The 23,690-nt window shown below is 27.3% G+C and overlaps 2 protein-coding genes and 2 long non-coding RNA genes across 8 annotated transcripts; 2 read left to right on the plus strand and 2 right to left on the minus strand.

The window, feature by feature from the left end:
• Nucleotides 1-4,540: 4,540 nt before the first annotated feature.
• Nucleotides 4,541-5,610, minus strand: LOC135926835 (uncharacterized). The gene is made up of 2 exons (XM_065462765.1): nucleotides 5,494-5,610; nucleotides 4,541-5,296 (listed from the first exon to the last, which is right to left on the minus strand). Exons 1-2 carry the CDS (start codon nucleotides 5,608-5,610, stop codon nucleotides 4,541-4,543), a joined length of 873 nt encoding a protein of 290 aa, XP_065318837.1.
• A 2,418-nt stretch (nucleotides 5,611-8,028) lies between these two features.
• Nucleotides 8,029-17,142, minus strand: LOC135926188 (uncharacterized). 5 transcript variants are annotated; one of them, XM_065461946.1, is made up of 12 exons: nucleotides 16,992-17,142; nucleotides 15,781-16,068; nucleotides 15,567-15,741; nucleotides 15,460-15,502; nucleotides 15,348-15,417; nucleotides 15,240-15,305; nucleotides 15,162-15,197; nucleotides 15,078-15,119; nucleotides 14,970-15,035; nucleotides 14,862-14,927; nucleotides 14,687-14,810; nucleotides 8,030-8,517 (listed from the first exon to the last, which is right to left on the minus strand). In XM_065461946.1, the coding sequence occupies exons 3-11, from the start codon at nucleotides 15,603-15,605 to the stop codon at nucleotides 14,723-14,725; spliced, it is 516 nt and encodes a 171-aa protein (XP_065318018.1). In that variant the 5' UTR covers nucleotides 15,606-15,741; nucleotides 15,781-16,068; nucleotides 16,992-17,142; the 3' UTR covers nucleotides 8,030-8,517; nucleotides 14,687-14,722. The 5 variants fall into 5 exon arrangements, with proteins under 5 accessions (XP_065318016.1, XP_065318014.1, XP_065318015.1 ...); XM_065461945.1 differs by having other exon boundaries at nucleotides 8,034-8,517; nucleotides 14,687-14,721; nucleotides 14,775-14,810; nucleotides 15,078-15,197; XM_065461944.1 differs by having other exon boundaries at nucleotides 8,029-8,517; nucleotides 15,078-15,197; nucleotides 15,781-15,905.
• Nucleotides 17,143-18,673: 1,531 nt separating this feature from the next.
• On the plus strand, nucleotides 18,674-18,975 carry LOC135927382 (uncharacterized). The gene is made up of 3 exons (XR_010572067.1): nucleotides 18,674-18,726; nucleotides 18,774-18,830; nucleotides 18,935-18,975. It is a non-coding gene; the product is annotated as an uncharacterized LOC135927382 (long non-coding RNA).
• Nucleotides 18,976-19,154: 179 nt separating this feature from the next.
• Nucleotides 19,155-19,700, plus strand: LOC135927381 (uncharacterized). The gene is made up of 3 exons (XR_010572066.1): nucleotides 19,155-19,377; nucleotides 19,425-19,481; nucleotides 19,584-19,700. It is a non-coding gene; the product is annotated as an uncharacterized LOC135927381 (long non-coding RNA).
• Nucleotides 19,701-23,690: the final 3,990 nt, after the last annotated feature.

Raw genomic sequence — 23,690 nt, forward strand, 5'->3', positions numbered from 1 at the left:
AAATCATCTATATCTCGCCCATTCTTAATTTTGAAATACGCTATTGTAAAATAATTTCGGCTTACTATAAAATGTCACAAAAATCCACTTCCGTGCGTCAGAGCTTACTGTAAAAATTTTAGCGCGAAGGTCGATTACAGATAAGATGACTTTGGTAATCCCTTTTATATTCGGCCTCCTCACTTAAGAGGACTTTGGTATCCCTTTTTTAATATTCAGCCGTCTCACTTAAGAGAACTTTAGTATCCCTTTTTTTATATTCAGCCGTCTCACTTAAGAGGACTTTGGTATCCCTTTTTTTATTCAGTCGCCTCACTTAAGAGGACTTTGAATCCCTTTTTTATATTCAGCCGCCTCACTTAAGAGGACTTTAGTAATTCTTTTAACCCTTCCCGCAATAATATATAAAGTTGACACACAATTTAAAGTGAGATAATTTGTTTATTTATACTATTTTCTCTTGCAGATATATTTCCAAAAAAGAACAAGTTTTTATATGCGACAAAATAATTATTTTAAACAATATAATGATCTTTTATATCTTGCACATTTTGAAAAACAAATATAAATTTATTAATATTCTTCTCTAATTATAAAAATAAAATATTTTAGTATTGTTAATGATGACCTGACAAAGTAACAAAAAATAACAATGAGTTCGCAAAATTAGCTTCCCCCATATGGCACACCATCATGTTTTGAACAATTCGAACGGTAATTAACCTTGAGTATCCTCTCTTTGTTCGCTGGTAATTACTAATCTACTTATCATTATTATCTATCGCACAGGTGTTGAGTCAATCCATATCTGATTCTTGTTTTAGTTGTCACATTCGATTTTCATCGATTATATTGAGTAATTAAGATAAATTTTCCACCATCTTTACAGAATTTCAAATCATTAATTCATCCTATTCGATAATCTCCCAAGCTCCACCCCCCTTTTCAACTGATCCCGATGCCATATTCCCTCTCGTCGGTCGTCGGTGAATTTTACTAGATTTCATTTGTGTCCAATGTTTTCCATGATCACCCCGGATTCCCGAATTCAGGCGTCTCACTTATCTCCTTCACCACTTGATTCGGTTTCTGCTTTAATTAATCCAATAATATCCAGGTTCGGCTCCCTAAAAAATTTTCTGTCAGAGATTATTCTTTTCCCTTTCAACTGTTGTTGTAATATGCCAATGCTATATAAATTTCCCCTCTTCCATACTTTGATTTTCTTAACCAGTTTTTGACAACCACCACCATCCTCTCCTCCTGACCATTCGAACTCGGGTGATACGACGGCTCCAAAATGTGTCTCGCCTCTGTTTCAGCACAAAACAACCTGAACTGTCTATTTATGAGACTTGACCACTACTATCTTTGTCACTCCGAACCGGGCCCAAAGATTTTTAACGTATATCACCACCTGAGTTGTCAATCCCCTCACTTCTTCGTACTCTAACCATTTGTAATAGGCTTCCACCACGAATATATATATTTTGTTTTCAAAGTCAAAGAAATCAACGTGTATGCTCCTATGGCTGTGTCGACTATATATGTTTCTTGTCCTTATGCAGCATACTCGCCCATGAATTACATATCAAACAACTCCAACACATAATCCCAGGCTACCACACATATTTACGACCCCACTGCTTCATCATTTCAACTCCTTGAAATTTCGCCTAATTCATTGCTTTTACCGCCTCCCTTAATTTGAACCGCAAGGCACTACTCGATTTCCTCATACCACGCACTCGTCCAATATCGTTAACTCTTTCTCTACATGTTTAAATTTTTTATCTCCATCTCGCCATTGCTTTCGACCCAATATGTACGCTTTAATCCGCGTTAATTCGTGATCTTTTAGCGTAGCCTTTTTGAGTTCTTCCGTTACTGGTCCACCTCTAGATATTCTCGCAACTATACGAATCATCCTCTGCTCAATTTTCTCATCGAATTCCTTTTGTCCTCTTCCAAATTTTCTCCAGCTCCACGCCGAAACAAAATATCGGGTAAATAGTTTTCTCTTCCTCGCTGATATTTCAGCTGCACGTCTAAGCTTTCCACCATTAATAACCATCTCTGTAACCTTGACGACAACATCAACTCTTTATTATCCTTTTTGAACAAGTGTACCAGCGGTTTGTGATCGGTATATATCACAAATCTACGTCCGATCAGATATTTTCGACACTTTGTCAGTCCAAAAATGAGAGCCATCGCTTCTTGCTCGATAACTGAATATCTTGTTTCAGCCGCTCTAAATATTCGCGGGATAAATAATACGGGCTTTTCCAACTAATCTACACGCTGTAATATCGCTTCCCCTACACCTCTATTAGAAGCATCCACGCTCAAAACCACCTCCAGATCGTTGTTAAAGCATATCAGAATAGGTTCCCTTCCAATTCGGCATTTCAATTCTTCAAACGCTTTTTCCTGTTCCTTTTCCCATTCAAATCGTTATCCTTTTTTCAATAATTTATACAATGGCGATGATATCTGCGCAAAACCTTCCACAAACCGGTAATACCATCCCTTGAGAGGCCTGCATCTCTACTTTGTAATTCGGTCTCAAATACTGGTTATTCCTGCCATATTTTTATCCAGTGACCTCACCTCTATACCATTAATCTTGTTTCCTAGATACACCACATCCGTTACTTCCAACATACACTTCTCGGCACTCGTCCTCAATCCTTTTCCTTTAATTCTTCGGAAATGCTGGTCAGGAGTCACTCCCGTTACCAACACATCGTCCATGTAGTAAAAGACTCCTTCTAGACTTTGAAAAATGGCCCATAGTTCGTTGAAAAATTAAGGCCGATAAGTCCAAAAACATACAAAAAGTGTACAACCATTTCGGCGTAGTAATAGTTAATAACTTTCGCATTTCATGCTTCATCCGTAACTGTAAATAAGCATTTGAAACATATATCCCGTCCTTCAAACTGGCCAATATCTCTTCAATTCGTGGCAAGGTATATTTCACTTTCACAACCCACAGGTTTAGCGTAACCCGGAAATCAGCGCACAAACGGAGTTTTCCGTTCATTCTTCACCGGCACCGACGATGTTGTCCACTCACTATATTCCACAAGACATATAATTCTCTTCTTTACCCATGGATCCAATTCTATATTCACTACTTTTCCCCACTCGAACGGTACTTGTCGTAATCTTTCAAATTTTGGCACACCAGCCCTTCTTCATTTTAATACTTCATAATCTCTTAGACACCCCAAACCTTCATCGAAAATTTCTTGATAATTATCCACTAATCTTTTCACTCCTTCTTGCACTTTGATTATTCCTAATTCCATCTATTTATTCCGCAACTCCTTTTCGTTACGCCGATCCATTTCTTTCATTTCTATCTCAACTCCTCGAATACGCGCTTTTCTTCCACCTTTTTGTTCCATTTCCTAGGTCTCCATCGTCTAATCCTCTGGCAACTATTTCATTTAAAGAATTTCCATCGTATTCTCCCAGTTTTCTTCCCTTAAAGTCCCCCTATAAAAATTCTCCTCAATTACCCGACTCAATGTTCGCCCGATTTCTTCCCTAGAATTCTCCGATTTCTCTCTTAGAATTCTCCCCGATTTTTCCCCTAGGCTCAATTTCCCCCCCTAAAAGTCCCTCCGATCTTTCCCCACCCCCTTTCTCTCCAGGAATACCTCCTGATTTCTACCCTAGAATACCCCCGATTTCTCCCCTAGAATTCTCCTTAATTTCCCCCCTAAAAGTACCTCCGATTTCTCTTAATTCTCCCAGATTTTTTCCCTGGACTCAATTTCCCCCATAGAACTTCCCCGATTTCTCTCCTAGAATACTCTCCGATTTCTCCCCTAGAATTCTCCTCAATTCCCCCCCCTTAAAAAAGTCTCCCCGGTTTTCCCGATACATTCCCCCCCCCCTATACAATTCTCAATTTTCTCTTATAATTAAAAAAACCTCAGGTCCCTTTCCCTCTTCCAAATTACGGCCAAACATAGTTTCGGCCATCTTTCTGAGCTCCAATACGTCGTATTATTGCACCTATCTCTATTCTTAAGAGGTACAAATATACCACACCAAGCAAATAAACAACCAAAAACTATACTCCGGAGCCAAAAGCGTGATCTCATCCCATCCTAACACCACCTCTACTTTACGATTGATAATCCATAATTCCGATATTTTTCCTTTCATTGTCGCTTTTAACTCTGCGATCCATCAAATAGCCCAATCCTAATTTCTTCTCTTTCGATAATTTCAGCCTGCCAAATATCCGATATTTATCCTCACTAATATTGCCGCTCCAGTATCAAATAACATGGATACCATACTCCCATTTAGCCTTTTGCAGTTTGATTTCACCTAATTTTTTTATAAAAACTTGAGGGAATTTTGAAGCAATCGTATTTAAAGAGGGAACTTTCATATTTATTTTATTAATACGAACTTCTTCCGGTAGTTTTATATCAAATTCTCTAATGAAAGGCAACCCAAAAATAAGGGAATTCTCCCCTTTAACTACCCAAATAAGTAAAAATTTCGAAATATTTTATACTTTGACTTCCACGGTACATTTACCTAGTACTTCGATTTGGATATGATTATATCCCACTAATTTATAAGCCGGTGATAGTTGTGGTCTGCCAATACGATTCCAGGTGACCTCATCAATCACACTACACGCGGCGCCGGTATCAAACTCCATAGCTAGCTGCAACCCATTTATCTTCGCATCGATGGTTGCTTTATTTGAAAATGACAGGCGAGGTGTCCGTGGCAGAATCATTTGTATGGCATGGGTTCTACAATCTTTCGCTATGTGGTTTGCCTTACCGCAACGAAAGCATATCACTTTCTTTTGAATAGAGTTAGGTTTGATACTATGTCTATAATTATTATTAGGAATATAATTGTTACTAAAGTGTTTATTATTATTGAATCTATTGACGTTTGTATAATTATTATTTCTAAAATAATTATTTTTCGAACCCTGTGTTGGCTTATTTTTAATTATTTTATTAACTTCAGTCTGGGTTTCATTTTCCAACGAAGACAGCGCGATCGCTAAACGCACAGTCTCTTCAAACGTAATATTGCCTTCGATATACTTTGACCGAAGTTCTTTGTCCAACTCAGGTAAGCCTACTCCTAGGATAAATATATCTCTTAAAAGTTCATCAAAAGGCGGTTTAAAATTACAAAGAGTACAGACAGTTTTAACCCTAATTGAAAAGTCAATAATCGTCTCATTACATCTTTTTAGCGTAAAAAAAATTTTCCTTTTTACGAAAATGCTCGAACTATCCTTGAACACCAAATTTAAGCTTTTTATTAAAGTATCATAATTTATCATCTCTAAATTTATTGGAGAGTGAAAGTTCTTAATTTTGATAAGATTGTCTCGATATAGGCTAAAAGCAGGTCTTTTTTTGTATTTAAATCTATAATATTTCTTACTTTATAAATTAACTTCAAGTTAAATAAGTAGTTCTGAATATTTACTTTTTCTTTGACGAATTCTGGAATATAGAATTTAATAGGAACTACTTCCATTGAGTCTTTAACTTTAATAGGGACTACTTCCATTGAATCTTCAACTTTAATAGGAGCTACTTCCATTGAGTCTTTTACTTTAAATTTAATAAATCAAATAAATCTTCTCTAAAAATCGTCGCCAATGAAGTGTTTTATTAAATAAGTAAAGTAAGTAAAAGTATATTTAATACAAAATATCACGTATATATATATCATGAATTCAATCCTTCAGGTTATGTAATTTACAAACGAAAAGTTAATATTATATTCAATTTAAATTCAATTTACAATTACATTTATATTATATAGTGTAATGTAATACAATATAAAATTAAAATAATAATATAATACAAATATAATATAATATGATACTAATTATAATTTTAATATTATAATATAATAAAATACTAACATATAATATAGTCTAATACAATATAATAAAATACTAACATATAATATAGTCTAATACAATATAAAATATATAATAATAATATAATACTAATATAATATAATTTGATACTAATAATGTAATACACTATAATAAATATAATAATATATAATACTAATATAATTAAAATATAATGATATTATAATAATATATATAATTATAATATAATGATATTATAATATGAAAAAATACTAATATATAATATAATATAAAAATAATATAATCTAATATAATATAATACTAATATGTAATACAGTATAATATTAATATAACGTTATATTATAATATAATAAAAATCGTAATATAAGTCTAATATAATATAAAATATATATAATAATATAATATAAAATGTATAATAATAATATAATATAAAATATATAATAATAGTAAATGTAATATAAAATATGTAATAATAATAAAATAAAATTATAATTAAAAATAAAAATAAAAATAAAATTTTGTTTAATCAGGCGTCCTAGATTTTGACATCCTAATAGTTTATTTTTTAAGGTTTATATTGATTCATAAGTATATGGAACTCACTTTTCTTACTATAAGCTTCATGAATAAATTTTTTTATCTTAGTTAACTTTTACTCCTATAAGTATCTGATATTTTAATATTTTATTTTTTTTAAGGTTTATATTGATTCATAAGTATAAGAAACTCACTTATCTTATTGGAAACTTTATGAATAAATTTTTTTATCGTAGTTAATTTAACTTTTACTCCTATAAATAACTGATATCCTAATATTTTTTTTTAAGGATTATATTCAGAGTTGTACATTCAAAATAAAAAGATCTTTGAAGATCGTAAAATTTGAAGATCTTTTATTTTTTAAAAATTTTGTGTAACGATCTTCAAAGATCTTCATGATATTTATTTTTTTACCCCTTTATTAAAAGCCCAGATGTTTTTCAATTTTATTAATATAATATTTCTTTTATGTTTTATACCTCTCCTCCTGCCTTGATGAAAATTGAAAAACATCTGGGCTTTTAATAAAGGGGTAAAAAAATAAATATCATGAAGATTTTTGAAGATCGTTGATGGCAGCGATCTTCATCGTTACACAAAATTTTTAAAAAATAAAAGATTTTCAAATTTTACGATCTTCAAAGATCTTGCTCAAATTTTTGAGCTAGATCTCGCCAAAAATCTTCAAAGAAGATCTTTTGTACAACTCTGATTATATTGATTCATAAGTATATGAAACTCACTTGTCTTACTGGAAACTCTATGAATAAATTTTTTTATCGTAGTTAATTTAACTTTTACTCCTATAAATATCTGATATCTTAATATTTTATTTTTTTTAAGGATTATATTGATTCATAAGTATATGAAACTCACTTATCTTATTGGTAACTTTATGAATAAATTTTTTTGTCGTAGTTAATTTAACATTTACTCCTATAAATATCTGATATCTTAATATTTTATTTTTTTTAATGTTTATATTGATTCATAAGTATATGAAACTCACTTATCTTATTGGAAACTTTATGAATAAATTTTTTTGTCGTAGTTAATTTAACTTTTACTCCTATAAATAACTGATATCTTAATATTTTATTTTTTTTAAGGATTATATTGATTCATAAGTATATGAAACTCACTTGTCTTACTGGAAACTCTATGAATAAATTTTTTTGTCGTAGTTAATTTAACTTTTACTCCTATAAATATCTGATATCTTAATATTTTATTTTTTAAGGTTTTGTATACTTAGGTCTTTGTAAAAAAAAGTACTAATATTTATTATAATATCGGATTAAATAAATATAATAAAAAACAAAAGTAATAATGTACAATATAATATATACGTATATTTTTGTAAAATATAAAAAAGTAGTATATTTTAAAATACAATTTAATATATACGTATATTTTTGTAAAATATAAAAAAGTAGTAATATTTTAAAATACAATTTAATATATGCGTATATTTTTGTAAAATATAAAAAAGTAGTAATATTTTAAAATACAATTTAATATATACGTATAATTTTATAAAAAAGTAGTAATATTTATTATATTATCGGATTAAATAAATATAATAAAAAAACAAAAGTAATAATGTACAATTTAATAAGTATAATTTTGTAAAAATATAAGAAAGTACTAATATTTATTATATTATCGTATTAAATAAAATAATTAAAAAAACAAAATTAATAATGTACAATTAAATATATAAGTAAAATTTAATCAGAATAACTTGAATATATATTATTTGATTGAAAATTTACCAAAAATGATATTTTGTCTAAAAAGGAAAACAAATTTAAGATTACTCTATCATACCATACATAGTCGTTAGATTGTCTATGTTATGATTTAATCTTTCATAAGTCCGATTTGCTCGCCGAACAATCGATCCATTATGAATTTGTAAGAGTTTAATATCGTTCGAATTTTGATTTTCGATCAATATTTTTATAAGAACGTACACATTCGGATGTGCACTGCTGGTTTTCCTTTTTAGAGCATGATGGAACCCCTCGAGGTGGTCATTTGTGCGGGGTCCATCTACATGATCAGGGTTGCCATGCCTCCCCCCATCAGTGGGAGTCTCCCACAATTTTTTAGTTTACCCACATACATCTCACTCCCACAAAACTCCCACAATTAGAAATCTCCCACAATCTCCCACAAAAATCTCCCACAATTTTTTAATTTCTCCCACAATTTTTTTTTTAGCATTTTAATGTTTTTAATATATAAATAATAATTTTGAGAGACAGTATTTGATTATTTTTATATTTATAAAATAAATTTTAAATATTTATTCGAAAAATATGTCTAGTTCTTTTATTTTATTTTTCCGCTAATTTTAAATTCTCCATCCAATCCATTCGACATTTTCAAAATTTGAAGTTAGAATAGTATGGGAAACTAGTGCTTTTTTATATTTTTATTTATATATATACCATGATAGTTATCTTCTAGGTGAGATTTAGATTGTTTTGAGGTTAAAGCACTAGTTTCCAATACTGATGTTGTTTTTTGGACAATAAAATGTTATAATTAAATATATAAAAAGAAAAATTATTTTCAATATAAATTGCTTATGTACTATTATATATTAAAAAATATATTATTAATATTAGAAGTAATATTTTTAAAAATTAGCAATGAAAGTGGAACCCATCTTAGAAAATATTATTATCCTAATCATCTTTAATCTAAGCTTAAAAAATCCTAAATATTATACATATTTTATATTTTTATTTATATATACCATGATAGTTATCTTCTAGGTGAGATTTAGATTGTTTTGAGGTTAAAGCATTAGTTTCCAATACTGATGTTGTTTTTTGGACAATAAAGTTATAATTAAATATATAAAAAGAAAAATTATTTTCAATATAAACTGCTTATGTACTATTATATATTAAAAAATATATTATTAATATTAGAAGTAATATTTTTAAAAATTAGCAATGAAAGTGGAACTCATCTTAGAAAATATTATTATCTTAATCATCTTTAATCTAAGCTTAAGATATCCTAAGAGGCCGAGTTAATGGTTAAACAAAATTATAAAATGTCATGCCAGGATTTTTATAAATATCTTAATAACGACGGTAAACGTTTAGTTCCATTATTTAAATCTCATATAAAATATAATTAACTATAACTATTTGACTTTCTATATTTTATAAAATCTTATTTATACATTTGCATAAAATCAAATAAATTTATTTTTTACATTGTAAAATTAATATTTTGAGTATTTTGGCAAATCATAAAAATAAAGAAGCATTACAATCTCCTCAAACATGACATCATATTAAATCTTATTAATAATTATCCGATAATAGTAATATTCTTACTTTGGTATTTCTGCAGCATAATTTAGTGAGCCTTTATCAGGGCCGTAGCCAGGAATTTTCACTTAGAGGGGCCAAGTGCTTACTTGAGGGGGCCACTATTTTTTTAAAATCAAACAAATAATTACACATTCATAGAAATTTTTTCCTATTTTTATTAAAAATTTAATAACAAAATAATACTATAATATGAATATACAAAACAAAATAATACTATAATATGCATATACCAAAATATTACTATAATAGAATACAGCGATTTTTATTTTTAAATTTTAATATAAATGAACTAAAAGATAAATTCTGCGTTATTCTTTTTTCATACGCCATTAATACTAAATTTTGTTTACGTTTATCCTTCATAGACTCTCTACTGCTTGATAAAATTCTCTTTAATGTAGAGAACGAGGCCTCACAAGAAGCCGTTTATCGCTGCTGAGTAGCATTTATATAATTCTTTAAATGCATGATTATATTTTTTTTTATACATAATATGTAAGATATTTTCAAAATTATGATTTTCTTTAGCTTCCGAAGCTAGCAATCCTTTTGCTATCTTCATTTCATGATGCAGTGTTTACATATTTAAGTTTAAGAGGGATTTTAATGGGGCCATTTTATCTGATAAAAAATAATCAGGGTCAAGGAGGGGGGGGGCAATGTATTAAAAGATGAAAAAAGATTAAAATCATCTTCTGTAAATCGGTCTAATCAGTTTCTGAAATTTCTGATGTAGTAGGGGAGACCGGGGTAAAGCGATTGACGGGGTAACAATGTTAACGCGAATAACTTTTTAACCATCGAGTATAAAGACCTTAAATTTGGTGTGAAGATGTATTTTTATATCTAATTTCTTACCTATGTTCATCTTTTAAAAAACTTACCTGGTTTTATATATTTTGTAGAAAAACTGTTTTTTACCCAAAAAATATAAAAATCATTCTCTAGTATATTTTGCTTTTAGTAAAATTTACATATCCTCAGGATTCAAAATTTGGCACACATGTTCCTTAATGTATTAGCTATAAAATAAAATTTATCTGACATCTTTAGCTATATTAGAAGTCACGCAATAACGATATTTATAATATATGTCACCTAGGGGTAAAGCTGTTATGGGTAAAACGGTTAAAATATAAAATTATTCACATTAATTTTTCATTAATTCATTTATTATAATTTTTATTGTATCAATCAAATAATGAGAAATTATAAAAGAAAAACCATATACAGAGATGTAAATATAATAAATGAAGCCATAAATATAAAATAACAAATAATACTTCATTAAATTTGTCTGCTAAAAAATTTAACATACCTTATACAACGTTGAGAAGGAGATGTAAAATTGGTATTAAAAGTTCAGATCATCATAAACACATATTTACAAATGAAGAAGAATCTAGATTGTGTGACTACATATTAGAAGCAAGTAGGTCATTTATGGGATTAACGCTTAAACAAGTAATTAAATTATATTGTTTGTATTATATTGTATTTCATAATTTTAATAACTCAATTTAAATATCAATATTAATTTGGTAACTTTAATAAAAATGCTCAATTGAAAATATATTGTATTTCATAATTTTAATAATGCTCAATCTAAATATCAATATTAATTTGGTAACTTTAATAAAAATGCTCAATTGAAATTATATTTTATTTCATAATTTTAATAATGCTCAATCTAAATATTATTAATTTGGTAACTTTAATAAAAATGCTCAATTGAAATTATATTGTATTTCATAATTTTAATAATGCTCAATCTAAAAATCATGTGGGGCAACAATTTCAGATTTATGATATTCCAGGAGTGTTAAAAAATGAAATACCAAAGGCAGTGACATCAAATAATATATTAAATGGATTCTTAACATGTGACATATTTCCTTTAAACCCAAATATATTTACAGAACAAGATTATATCTGCTGTAATAATTCAAATGCTTACTCAAATATTGAATTTTAAAATAATGATGAAAATATTACAGTGACTCAAAATCTTACAGTGACTGAAAATAATGATAGTGATTTATCTATATTATTGAACGAAAATGTTCCAGATGATATTGATGAACCTTATCATGATATGTTACCATCATGCTCAAAAAATTATAATAAAGTATTCAATCATTCATCTATAATACCTATTCCAAAATTATTCAATATTTCATCGGATAAAATATCTAAAAAAAAGAATTCAGAAATATTAACATCTACACCTTATAAAAAAAAATTATTAATTCAGAGAAAAAAAAAGATATCAAAAAATAATTGTTTATGTGTTATTTGTAATAAAAACTATAAAAATAGTCGCGAGGGCGATGAATGGCTAAAATGTACAATGTGCCTTGAATGGGCACATTCTAAATGTGCTAATTATGATAATTATTTTACATGTCCTTATTGTATCGATTAGTTTTTAAATAAAAATCATAAATAAATCTTAAATTTGTAATATTTGTTAAATAAAACAATAAATATGTGTCAAATATTATTTTAACCACTTTACCCTAGTGCTTATCCATTTTACCCTGTACCCAGGGTAAAATGGCGAAAATGACTAGTTTTACATAACTAATCATAGCTCCTAAAATATTATAGGTAGAGGGCTACACTTTTTTTATCTTGTAGAAGAGAGATGGGGCTACACATTGATCTATAATTTGTTGTGTTTGACTCTTGTTTAAAATTTTTATTGTAAATATGCAAAATGCCTATCGTTTTACCCCGGTCTCCCCTATTAATAGTAGTTTGTAGAGGTGATGTTGCTTGACATTTGTTTAACTTTAACTTAAAATAAGAGTTAATAACTGATTATTTCTTCATAATTTTAAAATAAACGCTGTAAAATAAAATAACTGGTTATATATTATAATATAAATGTGATACCTATAGAGAATGTTATACACAACAAAAACAAATGAAAAAAAAATGAATGAAGGATAATTTAATATTGGGTAAAAATAAAAATAAAACTGGATAGAAAAATACAAACTAGACATATTTGTAGAATAAATATTCAAAATTTATTTTAAAAATATAAAAATAATCAATTCTAAATAGACATGTTTTTTGAATATTTTTGAATAAATATTCAAAATTTATATTAAAAATATAAAAATAATCAATTCTAAAAAAAATTTTTAAATTTGGGGGGCCAGAAAAATTTTTGGGGGGCCACTTTTGGGGGCCAAAGATTTTTTCTGGGGGCCAGGTTTGGGGGCCAAAAAATTTTTTGGGGGGCCGGGCCCCCCGTGGCTACGGCCCTGGCTTTTATTAAATTATATTCTTCTGATTGCAACTGCATATTAACAGCATATAGTAGATTTCCTATATGTAAAATTCCTAAATATACTTCTGCCATTTATTTTTGAAAATTATTTTCAAATAGGACAGCTTTTATAATCTATTTATTTTTTAAAGGTTTGTATTTTAAAATTCTACGATGGCGCGTATTAGGAGGAACCTGTCAGCCAACATTATGCTGACTCAATTCTGTAAATACACTCTGGTTTTTGCCAAATTCACTGAGGAATTATCAGATCAGAAAGCTACCATGCAATTCATTGGTAATGCCAAATCTGCCATATTTACCATTATATATGGTTAGCTATGTCTTTGGATATTTCATATCTGGAGAAATTTTTTTTAATAGTTTTATTAAAATGACATTAATTTTGTTGAAATAGGGGAGGATCAAGGGAAATGTTTTGATATCTCCTTATTAGATGCATCTGTTAGAATTGCATATGTTTGCACATCTTTCAAATCGTCAAGAATTGACCTTCTGGATTTATATCCTAAAACATTGTTGATAGCCTTGCTCATTTTGTGTTCTACAAAGTATTCTATTCATTTATATTAGTCGTTAAATATTATGGGGAAAGATTCTACCAACATTGAGATGTTGAGTAACTCTCTGAATGTTGTACTGCATGATAGGTATTTACAATTTCCGCAACTGTAGTTGCATCTATATTTTTTCTTATTTTTGAAGAATATTTTTGTTTTGAAATAGATGTTGATAGAATGCCCTGTACTGATTTATGCTTTGAAGATTTTTGATACCTCAAAATATCATATTCCCTTCCCCCATTTATTTTTTTACATTGTAAAATTACAATTTTTATAAAATTTTATCTTGTTTACATTCTTTTGTATTTAAAAAAGATCGTTGGTTATTATTTTTAAACAAAATTAATATATTATAATAAATCAATATGTTTTTTTAATAATAAAGATAGTACTCTAAGAAATTTTGTGTCGTACAGTAATTACCTATTTTGAAAAATAGTTGGGTATTTTATTTTGGAAAATAGTTAACTATTTTATTTTGAAAAAGAGTTGGATATTTTATTTTGAAAAATAGTTAGGCTATTTTATTTTGAAAAAGAGTTGGATATTTTATTTTGAAAAATAGTTGGCTATTTTATTTTGAAAAATAGTTGGCTATTTTATTTTGAAAAATAGTTGGCTATTTTATTTTGAAAAATAGTTGGCTATTTTATTTTGAAAAAAAGTTAGCAATTTTATTTTTAAAAAAGTTAGCTATTTTATTTTGAAAAATAATTACCTATTTTATTTTGGAAAATAGATTAGATTTTATATTTATAAAAAATAATAAGTGGATAACTAAGTCAATTCTAAATCCCGAGGCCTGCAAAAAAAATTTTTTTAGCAATTTCTCCCACAATTTTTATATTTCTCCCACAAAATACCTAATTTCTCCCACAATTTGAAAATTTTGACCTGGCAACCCTGTACATGATACCTAATATAAATATTGAAAAATATTAGAATAATTGAATACTATTATTTTAAGTTTTTATACCTTGTTCATATAGTATAATTTATTGTGATAATTTACCTCTTGTATGTACTTGAGGAAATCGTAGGGTCCTTATATTGAATGTAAAATAATATAAGTTTTTTTCATATAATTTTTAAAATACATTGTAAAGGAATTGTAACACTTGGCAGATTTGCATCTTTAAAAATAAATAAAATAAATGATTAAAAAATTTATTGTGATAATTTACCTCTTGTAGGTAAAATATATTTTAAAGGGATTGGAACACTTGGCATAGTAACCGGCATAGTTGCAACTTTAAAAATAAATGATTAAAAAATTTATTATGATAATTTACCTCTTGTAGGTAAAATACATTGTAAAGGGATTGGAACACTTAGCATAGTAACCGACATAGTTGCAACTTTAAAAATAAATGATTAAAAAATTTATTGTGATAATTTACCTCTTGTAGGTACTTGAGGAAATCGTAGGATCCTTATATTGGCTGTAAAATAATATAAGTTTTTTCATAGAATTTTTAAAATACATTGTAAAGGAATTGTAACATTTGGCACATTTGCATCTTTAAAAATAAATGATTAAAAAATTTATTGTGATAATTTACCTCTTGTAGGTAAAATACATTGTAAAGGGATTGGAACACTTGGCATAGTAACCGGCATAGTTGCAACTTTAAAAATAAATGATTAAAAAATTTATTGTGATAATTTACCTCTTGTTTGTAGGTAAAATACATTGTAAAGGGATTGGAACACTTGGCATAGTAACTGGCAGAGTTGCATCTTTAAAAATAAATGATTAAAAAATTTATTGTGATAATTTACCTCTTGTACATTGTAAAGGAATAGGGACTGTTGGCTGTTGCATCTTTAAAGATAAATAATAAAAAAATGAAAGTAATAATATTGTATTGGAGAATATATATTCTTACATTTACAAGTGTGGATATGTTGTTTTGTAACAACAACATCTACAAAGGAAAGCTTTGCACGACCCCCACAGTTACCTCTGCACTTTAGGTAAATGTAATTTGGTCCATTCCCCTTTATTAAATATTCATAGTCATAGCCCAAATAAACAATTACATCATTGTTTTTTTGGGTTTTCTAATAAAAATATACAAAAGAATAATAATGGCTAATTACTTTAAATAGAATATTTTGTATTCTGGAATAATCTTGTAAATTCATTTGACTATTTTTTTCATGTGAATGTTGTTAATAATTAATTTGTGAAATGGTTGAGTGCATATCATGAATATTTCCATGATCTTGATGATTAAAAATTAGAGTAGTTAAAGATTCTGTTATCAAATCATTTGTATTGTGTACAGGTTGGTGTTGAAGAATTATTGGTGATTAAAATGTTAAAAATTTTAAGATGCTTATAAATCTGTTAGTTGGCTAGTGTAGTGATCCTTATTGATTTACAATCTTCATATTTAATATATTTTATATTTTCAATAGAATAATTATAATGGATTTTTTGATATTGGATAGTTAATTATGTGATAACGGAGTATTCTTATAGTTAGTATTTATTAATCTTAATAATAATATTGTATCCATGTATTTGGCAAAATTATAAAAATAGTAAAGATAGAAAAACTTAAAATTAATGCAGGATCTATGAGAAAATGTTGAAAAAGAATACTAATTTTTTAAAGCAGAAGTATAAATAATGCCTGTATCCTATGTTAAGAGATATTCTTTTGAAAATAAAGTATTTAGATATAAACATAAGAATCTTATTAAAAATGATACTAGATACAAGTATTCATAATAGGCCTAATTGGACTGACAAATTTCTGGAAAAATTTAGCTTTCAAAAAATTCAAAGATATTAAATTTTTGAGCAAGTATAAAATAAAAAAAATAAACTTCTTGATAACAAAGTTTTTATGGTACTTTGAACAAATTATTAATTACTCCATAATTGAGCTTCTAGAAGTTCCACTATCTTAACATGCAATGTTATATCTTATATTCTCATAATTCACCATAAAGCAAGGAATAATTGAAAGGATATTCAATTTAATTTCAATAAATAAGGGCAAATTGATATAATTTAGCATTTGTTTTTTTAAAATTAATAATAAATATTAAATTAGTAATAAAATTGAGATCATAATATTAAAAAAATTACAAATATTAGACAATAATATATTATTGTAAAAAAATTTGATACTGTATAAATACCATAAAAAACTCAAAATCATAATTATATGAATTTAATTTGCATACTTAATTACTACAATTAGTTACATGATTCAATAGTTCTAAATAAAAGATGCTTTATAAAATGTAATGGAATTATTTATTTATAGAGTAAAACATATAGTCTAATGGCTATTTACTTTAAATTGAGTCCATTATTTAAATTTAGGCGGCCATTTTTTTGAGGACGTTATTGGATGTTTTGGCTATTTTAAGCTCGGCGATTTGGTGGTTATACGCCCGACCCGACCTGGCCGGAATTTTTTTAAAAAATATTTGACCTAACCCAGCCCGAACCCGATTTTATTAAAAAAATAGGCCCGGCCCGAAGCCTGTTCGGAATATTGCAGATCTCTAATGTATTATACAATAACACTCTCGTTTGAACAGTTATAATTATAAATTTGATGAAAATATTTTACTTTTTTTTAAATAATAAAAAACACATTTGTTTTTAATTATAATGTTAAAAATTTGTATCGTTTCCTAATATCAAAAAAATATTCGTAATAACATCATCATCGCTTCAATCGTATATTTAACCATATTATAACTGAAACAGAATATAAAATAAAACAATATAATACATAAACAAAGTGTTACGTCATGCATGTATAAATAATAAAAATAAATTATATTGTAAATTTATAATTTGTAAAAAAAAATAGCAAAGTCACATGATGCATTTTTTTAATATTTTTGAAGTTGTTTATTAATTATTATTTTTTAGTTATTTATTTAGATAATTTTTTTTAAGAAAATAATAATTTTAAAAATAAAATTAAGCTTACTTATATTTTTGAAGTTAAGTTTATTATATAATTATTTTTTTATAAAAAGTGTAAATTGAAGATTTTATATATCGTCGGTCTAGAATTGGAATGTTCCACTCGAAATTTTCATAATTTTTGAGTTAGAAGTGGATAATAACTTAGTTATTCCCAATATATATCTATATTATAATTTTCCGATGTCCTCACTACGTCATCGTGACGTCATGTCATCGCTACGTCATGTCATTGCTACGTCATGTCATCGCTACGTCATGTCATCGTTACGTCATGTCATCGGTACGTATTTATTTATTTATTTTTTATTTGTTATATTTTTTTAAACAGATGTTCATACCAAATTCTGAAATCAGAAGAAGTAATTTATTTGTTGATTTTTTATGAGACTATCATTTTCCTTGACTGAAATCGGAGTGCCAGATACCAATTTTTAGAGATTATCATTTTATTTGAATTCCTGAAATCAGAAGAAGTAATTTATTTGTTCATTTTTTATGATCATATCTATTTTTAGCTTATGATGGATGATATTCCCACTATTTCTAGAGATTGACTCTATTTTTTATTTATTCTTTTGTTTTTATTTTAGATCATGTTCATTGAATTTATATTCTTTATATTATTCTTTGTTTTTATTTTAGATAACAAGCCCTGTCTTACCCATATTTAATGATTGTACAGGTGGTATATTGACTCCTCATCAAGTTCAATGCATTTATTTATTTTATTTATTCTTTTGTTTCTATTTTAGATAACAAGCCATGTCTTACCCATATTTAATGATTGTACAGGTGGTATATTGACTCTTCATCAAGTTCAATGCATTTATTTTTTTTATTTATTCTTTTGTTTCTATTTTAGATAACAAGCCATGTCCTAACCTCAGTTAATGATTGTATTCCCACTATTTCTAAAAAGGTTAACCTAATATTGACTCTATTTTTTATTTATTTTTTTGTTTTTATTTTAGATCATGTTCATTGCATTTATATTCTTTATATTATTCTTTGTTTTATTTTAGATAACAAGCCCTGTCATACCCATATTTAATGATTGTACAGGTGGTATATTGACTCCTCATCAAGTTCAATGCATTTATTTTTTTTATTTATTCTTTTGTTTCTATTTTAGATAACAAGCCATGTCCTAACCTCAGTTAATGATTGTATTCCCACTATTTCTAGAGAGGTTAACCTAATATTGACTCTATTTTTTATTTTTTCTTTTGTTTTTATTTTAGATCATGTTCATTGCATTTATATTCTTTATAGTATTCTTTGTTTTTATTTTAGATAACAAGCCTTGTCTTACCCATATTTAATGATTGTACAGGTGGTATATTGACTCCTCATCAAGTTCAATGCATTTATTTTTTTTATTTATTCTTTTGTTTCTATTTTAGATAACAAGCCATGTCTTTCCCATATTTAATGATTGTACAAGTGGTATATTGACTCCTCATCAAGTTCAATGCATTTATTTTTTTTATTTATTCTTTTGTTTCTATTTTAGATAACAAGCCATGTCCTAACCTCAGTTAATGATTGTATTCCCACTATTTCTAGAGAGGTTAACCTAATATTGACTCTATTTTTTATTTATTCTTTTGTTTTTATTTTAGATCATGTTCATTGCATTTATATTCTTTATATTATTCTTTGTTTTTATTTTAGATAACAAGCCCTGTCTTACCCATATTTAATCATTGTACAGGTTAATATTGACTCCTCATCAAGTTCAATGCATTTATTTTTTTTATTTATTCTTTTGTTTCTATTTTAGATAACAAGCCATGTCCTAACCTCAGTTAATGATTGTATTCCCACTATTTCTAGAGAGGTTAACCTAATATTGACTATTTTTTATTTATTCTTTTGTTTTTATTTTAGATCATGTTCATTGCATTTATATTCTTTATATTATTCTTTGTTTCTATTTTAGATAACAAGCCATGTCCTAATCTCAGTTAATGATTGTACAGGTGGTGATTTATCCTTCATTAATAAAAGAAAAAGATGGCAGATCAATCAAAAAAAGAAACGCACTAGGGATAGCGAGGCCCTACAAAATCTACTAACAACTCAGAATAAAACCTTATTCCCTCACATTGCTACAAAACATGATCATTCTATTATTAAAGATAAGCAAAGAAAATAATGACGAATAAACAAACGCCTTACCCGTTCTAGAGTTACTGGTAGACAAAATAATAAAGAACTACGCTTGAAATGAACTCATCTGGAGGTTTTTTTTTATCTTATGTTTTATATCTATGTTTATTTTATTTTCACCCAGTTCTCCAAATGATATTTCTATCACCACTATCACAATCCCTATGCCACCTCCACCTATTTTTTAACAAAAATAAACATTTTTATTTATCACTAAATTTTATTATCTCATTCTTTTCTTTCTATCTCTATTATCTATTAACCACTATATCTCAAAACCTTATCACCTTTAATTTATATAATATAATATAATAATTTATACCTTCTTTTTCCCCCCTTTTTTAATCTAATTTTTTAATTACCTTACAATTAATTAACCTTTATCTTAATAACATTACATTTATCATGTTATTTTTTAACTTTTATAATATCATAATAGACTTGATAAGTCCCCCAAAAATTTTATTTGATGATAGCCCTCCAACTTATTAGAAATATGCATCTAATATTGACCCTTCTACCGGTTTTACATTATTTTAATGTTTGTTTAATTTCAACAATAGTATATTTATATTTTTGCCTGATTTCTTTATTTGTCTAGGCTAACCCTAATCCCTCACATTGCTACCAAACATGATGAATCTATTATTAAAGATAAGCAAAGGAAAAAATGGCGATTCAACAAACGCCTTACCCGTTCTAGAGTTACTGGTGGCCAAGATAATAAGGCACTGTGAACTCCTCTGGAGGTTTATTTTGTTTTTTATCTAATGTTTTATATCTATATGTTTATTTTATACACCCAGTTGCCTCCAAATGATATTTCTATCACCACTACCACAATCCCTATGCCACCTCTGCCTAATTTTTAACAAATATAAGCATTTAATTCCACTATCATTCACCTCATTAGGAGTTATTATAAATAATACTTTATCCGATTCCCTGAGGAACTTTCATGAATATTTAGAGAGATGTTCAAACGTGAATGTGTAGTGCAGCCAATTTCATTAACATTATAAATGGGAAAATATGCAATAGTTTTGTCATGGCCTTTATATAACAATACTTACGACCGTTTTATGGTTGAGTTGACAATGTCGTTCATGATTCTATTTTAGAGGGGTATACCAAAATTGACACTTTGGCAGAAATATCATTTCGCGTTCTTCTCCTCAGCTTTATCAGGATGCAATGGGTGTTGTACACTGCTTTGGTAATCCGTCATTATTCATTACTTTCACCTACAACCCTAAATGGGATGATATTATACATTAATTTTTTCTTCTGCAGACGACTGCCCAGATTTATTTTGTCGCTTTTTCCATCAAAAATTAAAATGTCATAAAGGATTTGCTCTTATTTTTGCCAGACACACTGAGTATTAATTAATCCTCATCATTTTTAAAAAAAAATACCTAAATTTATATGGCAAAAAAAACAAATTTCTTAAAAAATATATAAATAAATTGCATATAAGTTTCATTAGTATTGAAATTTTTGTAATTTAAATAGATAGCATTTTTTTGTACTTAACAAAAGATATAGATAGCCCTTATCAAATTTTTTGATAAAAGGAGTTAACTCACTAATTGGTAAATCCGAGATTTCCCCTTCATGTGTTGATAAATTATTTAGAAATTTAACTATCTCCGGGTTTGGGAAATAGTTTTGAAACTTAATATGTGATGGACTGGGCTTGAAAAATATTCCTCAAGATTAATATTTGCTTGCACCTGACTAGGGAATATCTTATACAAATTATTATGGGCCGGGCTAGGAAAAAATTTTCAAAATTATTATGGGTTGAGCTCGATTTGAGAAATTTTTTTATAAATTATAAGGTCTTGAACGCGTGGAAATTTTTTTCAAATATTATGAGCTTGGACCTGGCTTGAAATTTTTTAATGTTAAATGTTAGTCTTATGTAACCAGTAATATATTTACAAAGAATTTTGGTATTGGGTACAAGCTCATTTAAATATATTTTGACTCAAATAATAGTTTCCATTCTTAGTCCTAATGGGTTGGACTCAATGACATTGCTTGGACTTGACCTAAATGGGGAGGGGGGGATTTAAAAATTATATAAATTGGATATGATTTTTAAATAAAAGGTAACATCTTTCTTAAAAAAACGAATAAAATTCTCATTCTCCGTAATTTTTGACGGGCTATCTACTAGTATAAATAAAAACTTGATCAAAAAATATTAATTTTTCACAAAGTTATTGCAAAATTAATCAATAACATTTTCCTATATTTTATTTTAAACTTTAATGTTGATTTTCTCATTTTATACATTTGCTCAAGTGAAATATAATTTATTTTTACCTCAACAATGGGTTTATTTTTAATTTAATCAACATGTTTATTAAATCGTCACAACAACATGACCCGCGTTTGAACTGAGTCTGAACACCAGGCCCAGAGCTGGTTTGGTCGATTTTTTAGACCAAAACCCCGGGTTTGGGTTTTTCACAACCAATTAATTAGTATAACTACAGCTAAGACATAATATTTTGACCTTAAATAAGCAAATCTACTAACTTTTATGTCACCATGAGTCTCTTTGAAATTAGAATATAATTCTGTAAGATTCCATAAAATGAGTCTTTTCTGCAAATGACACTACTTCTCTCATTTAACCTTTATTGATATAAAATGGTTTATACGAGGCATTTTACGCAGGGGGCGCTAGCCTTTACAATTTCAGGGGGCTCAACTAAAAAAAATTATGGGGGTTCTTCCTATACCCCCTAATTTGCGGGCCTTCGGTCGGATTTTATATTAATATATAATACATTTTTACGATTTGCTAACTTGGAAAAATTATTCTGAATTTCATATTTTATCATTTATCATATTATGCATACAAAATAAACTAGCATATAAATAATTAAAACAATACAAGACTTTTTTAAATATAATATTTTTTAATAGAAAATATATTTATTACAGTATAAAATATTTTCACTGATATAAAAAAAATTGCGTTTAAAGATTTACAAGTGATAAAAAAGTTAATTAATTCATGGATTTTAAAAATCACATAAGGTAATATAATTCTTAGCAACTTTCATTGACAAAAGGTCATGAAACTAATATAAATTGTTACCATTTTACACAATGTTTTATAGAATGGAGCAATAAGGTAAAATTTATAAGCCTAACCAAATTAACAATTCTTGAAGAAGAGAATATAAACGACCAATTCAAATCATAAAACTATATGATGTTTAGAGCTTCATTTTAGATGACATGATGGTAGCTAGATAATTAATTGAGAAAAATATTGTGAAATATTATATTTCTAGAAAATTATCTTCCATTTCTAATGATATATAAAGGCATAGGAGTAGCCAGGGAAGGGGGCAAAAGGAAATTTTCACCCCTTCAGGAATTTATCCCTTTTTGTGAATATCATTTTATGCTAATAAAAAATATCCCCTTAGTCCTCTTCCCACTCCTGACCAGCAAAAATGTATGCATATATCTTAAACAATAATTTGAAAGAAAGAATGTAAAAGTTGATATTTTTTTATAAAACTATTCATCATAATTTATACATTTTTGGAAAAAAGCATTTATATAAAAAAAGGGAACCAAAAATGTTTTTATATAATGGAATATAAGCCAAAGATAAGTCTTAAGACAAATGTGAAATGTATTATAATTATTAATAATAGATCCATAAAAAAACTAAATAATATACAAATATAATTTTTATAAAGTGAGTAATTTTAATTTATTTATCTTAATAAAAGTAAAATATAATTATAAAACTATTGATAAAATTAAATACAAAAATTAAAGCACAATATTACAGAAAACTATAAAATATTGATAAAATCATCAGAAAATATCTTTTAAAGAC

The sequence above is a fragment of the Gordionus sp. m RMFG-2023 genome, chromosome 3, assembly GCF_954871325.1.
Source record: "Gordionus sp. m RMFG-2023 chromosome 3, tfGorSpeb1-WG-v2, whole genome shotgun sequence".
Lineage (NCBI taxonomy): Eukaryota > Metazoa > Nematomorpha > Gordioida > Chordodea > Parachordodidae > Gordionus > Gordionus sp. m RMFG-2023.

Excerpts from the sequence above, each read along its gene's own strand:
- LOC135926188 (XM_065461944.1), bottom strand. The coding sequence starts at position 15,605 with ATGTTGTTGTTACAAAACAACATATCCACACTTGTAAAT. Across the intron at positions 15,418-15,459 it reads TCCTTTACAATGTACAAGAG|ATGCAACTCTGCCAGTTACT; the intron begins GTAAATTATCAC and ends TTATTTTTAAAG. Across the intron at positions 15,036-15,077 it reads TCCTCAAGTACCTACAAGAG|TTGCAACTATGTCGGTTACT; the intron begins GTAAATTATCAC and ends TTATTTTTAAAG.
- LOC135926835 (XM_065462765.1), bottom strand. The coding sequence starts at position 5,610 with ATGGAAGTAGCTCCTATTAAAGTTGAAGATTCAATGGAAGTAGTCCCT. Across the intron at positions 5,297-5,493 it reads CAGAATTCGTCAAAGAAAAA|GATAGTTCGAGCATTTTCGT; the intron begins GTAAATATTCAG and ends TTGGTGTTCAAG.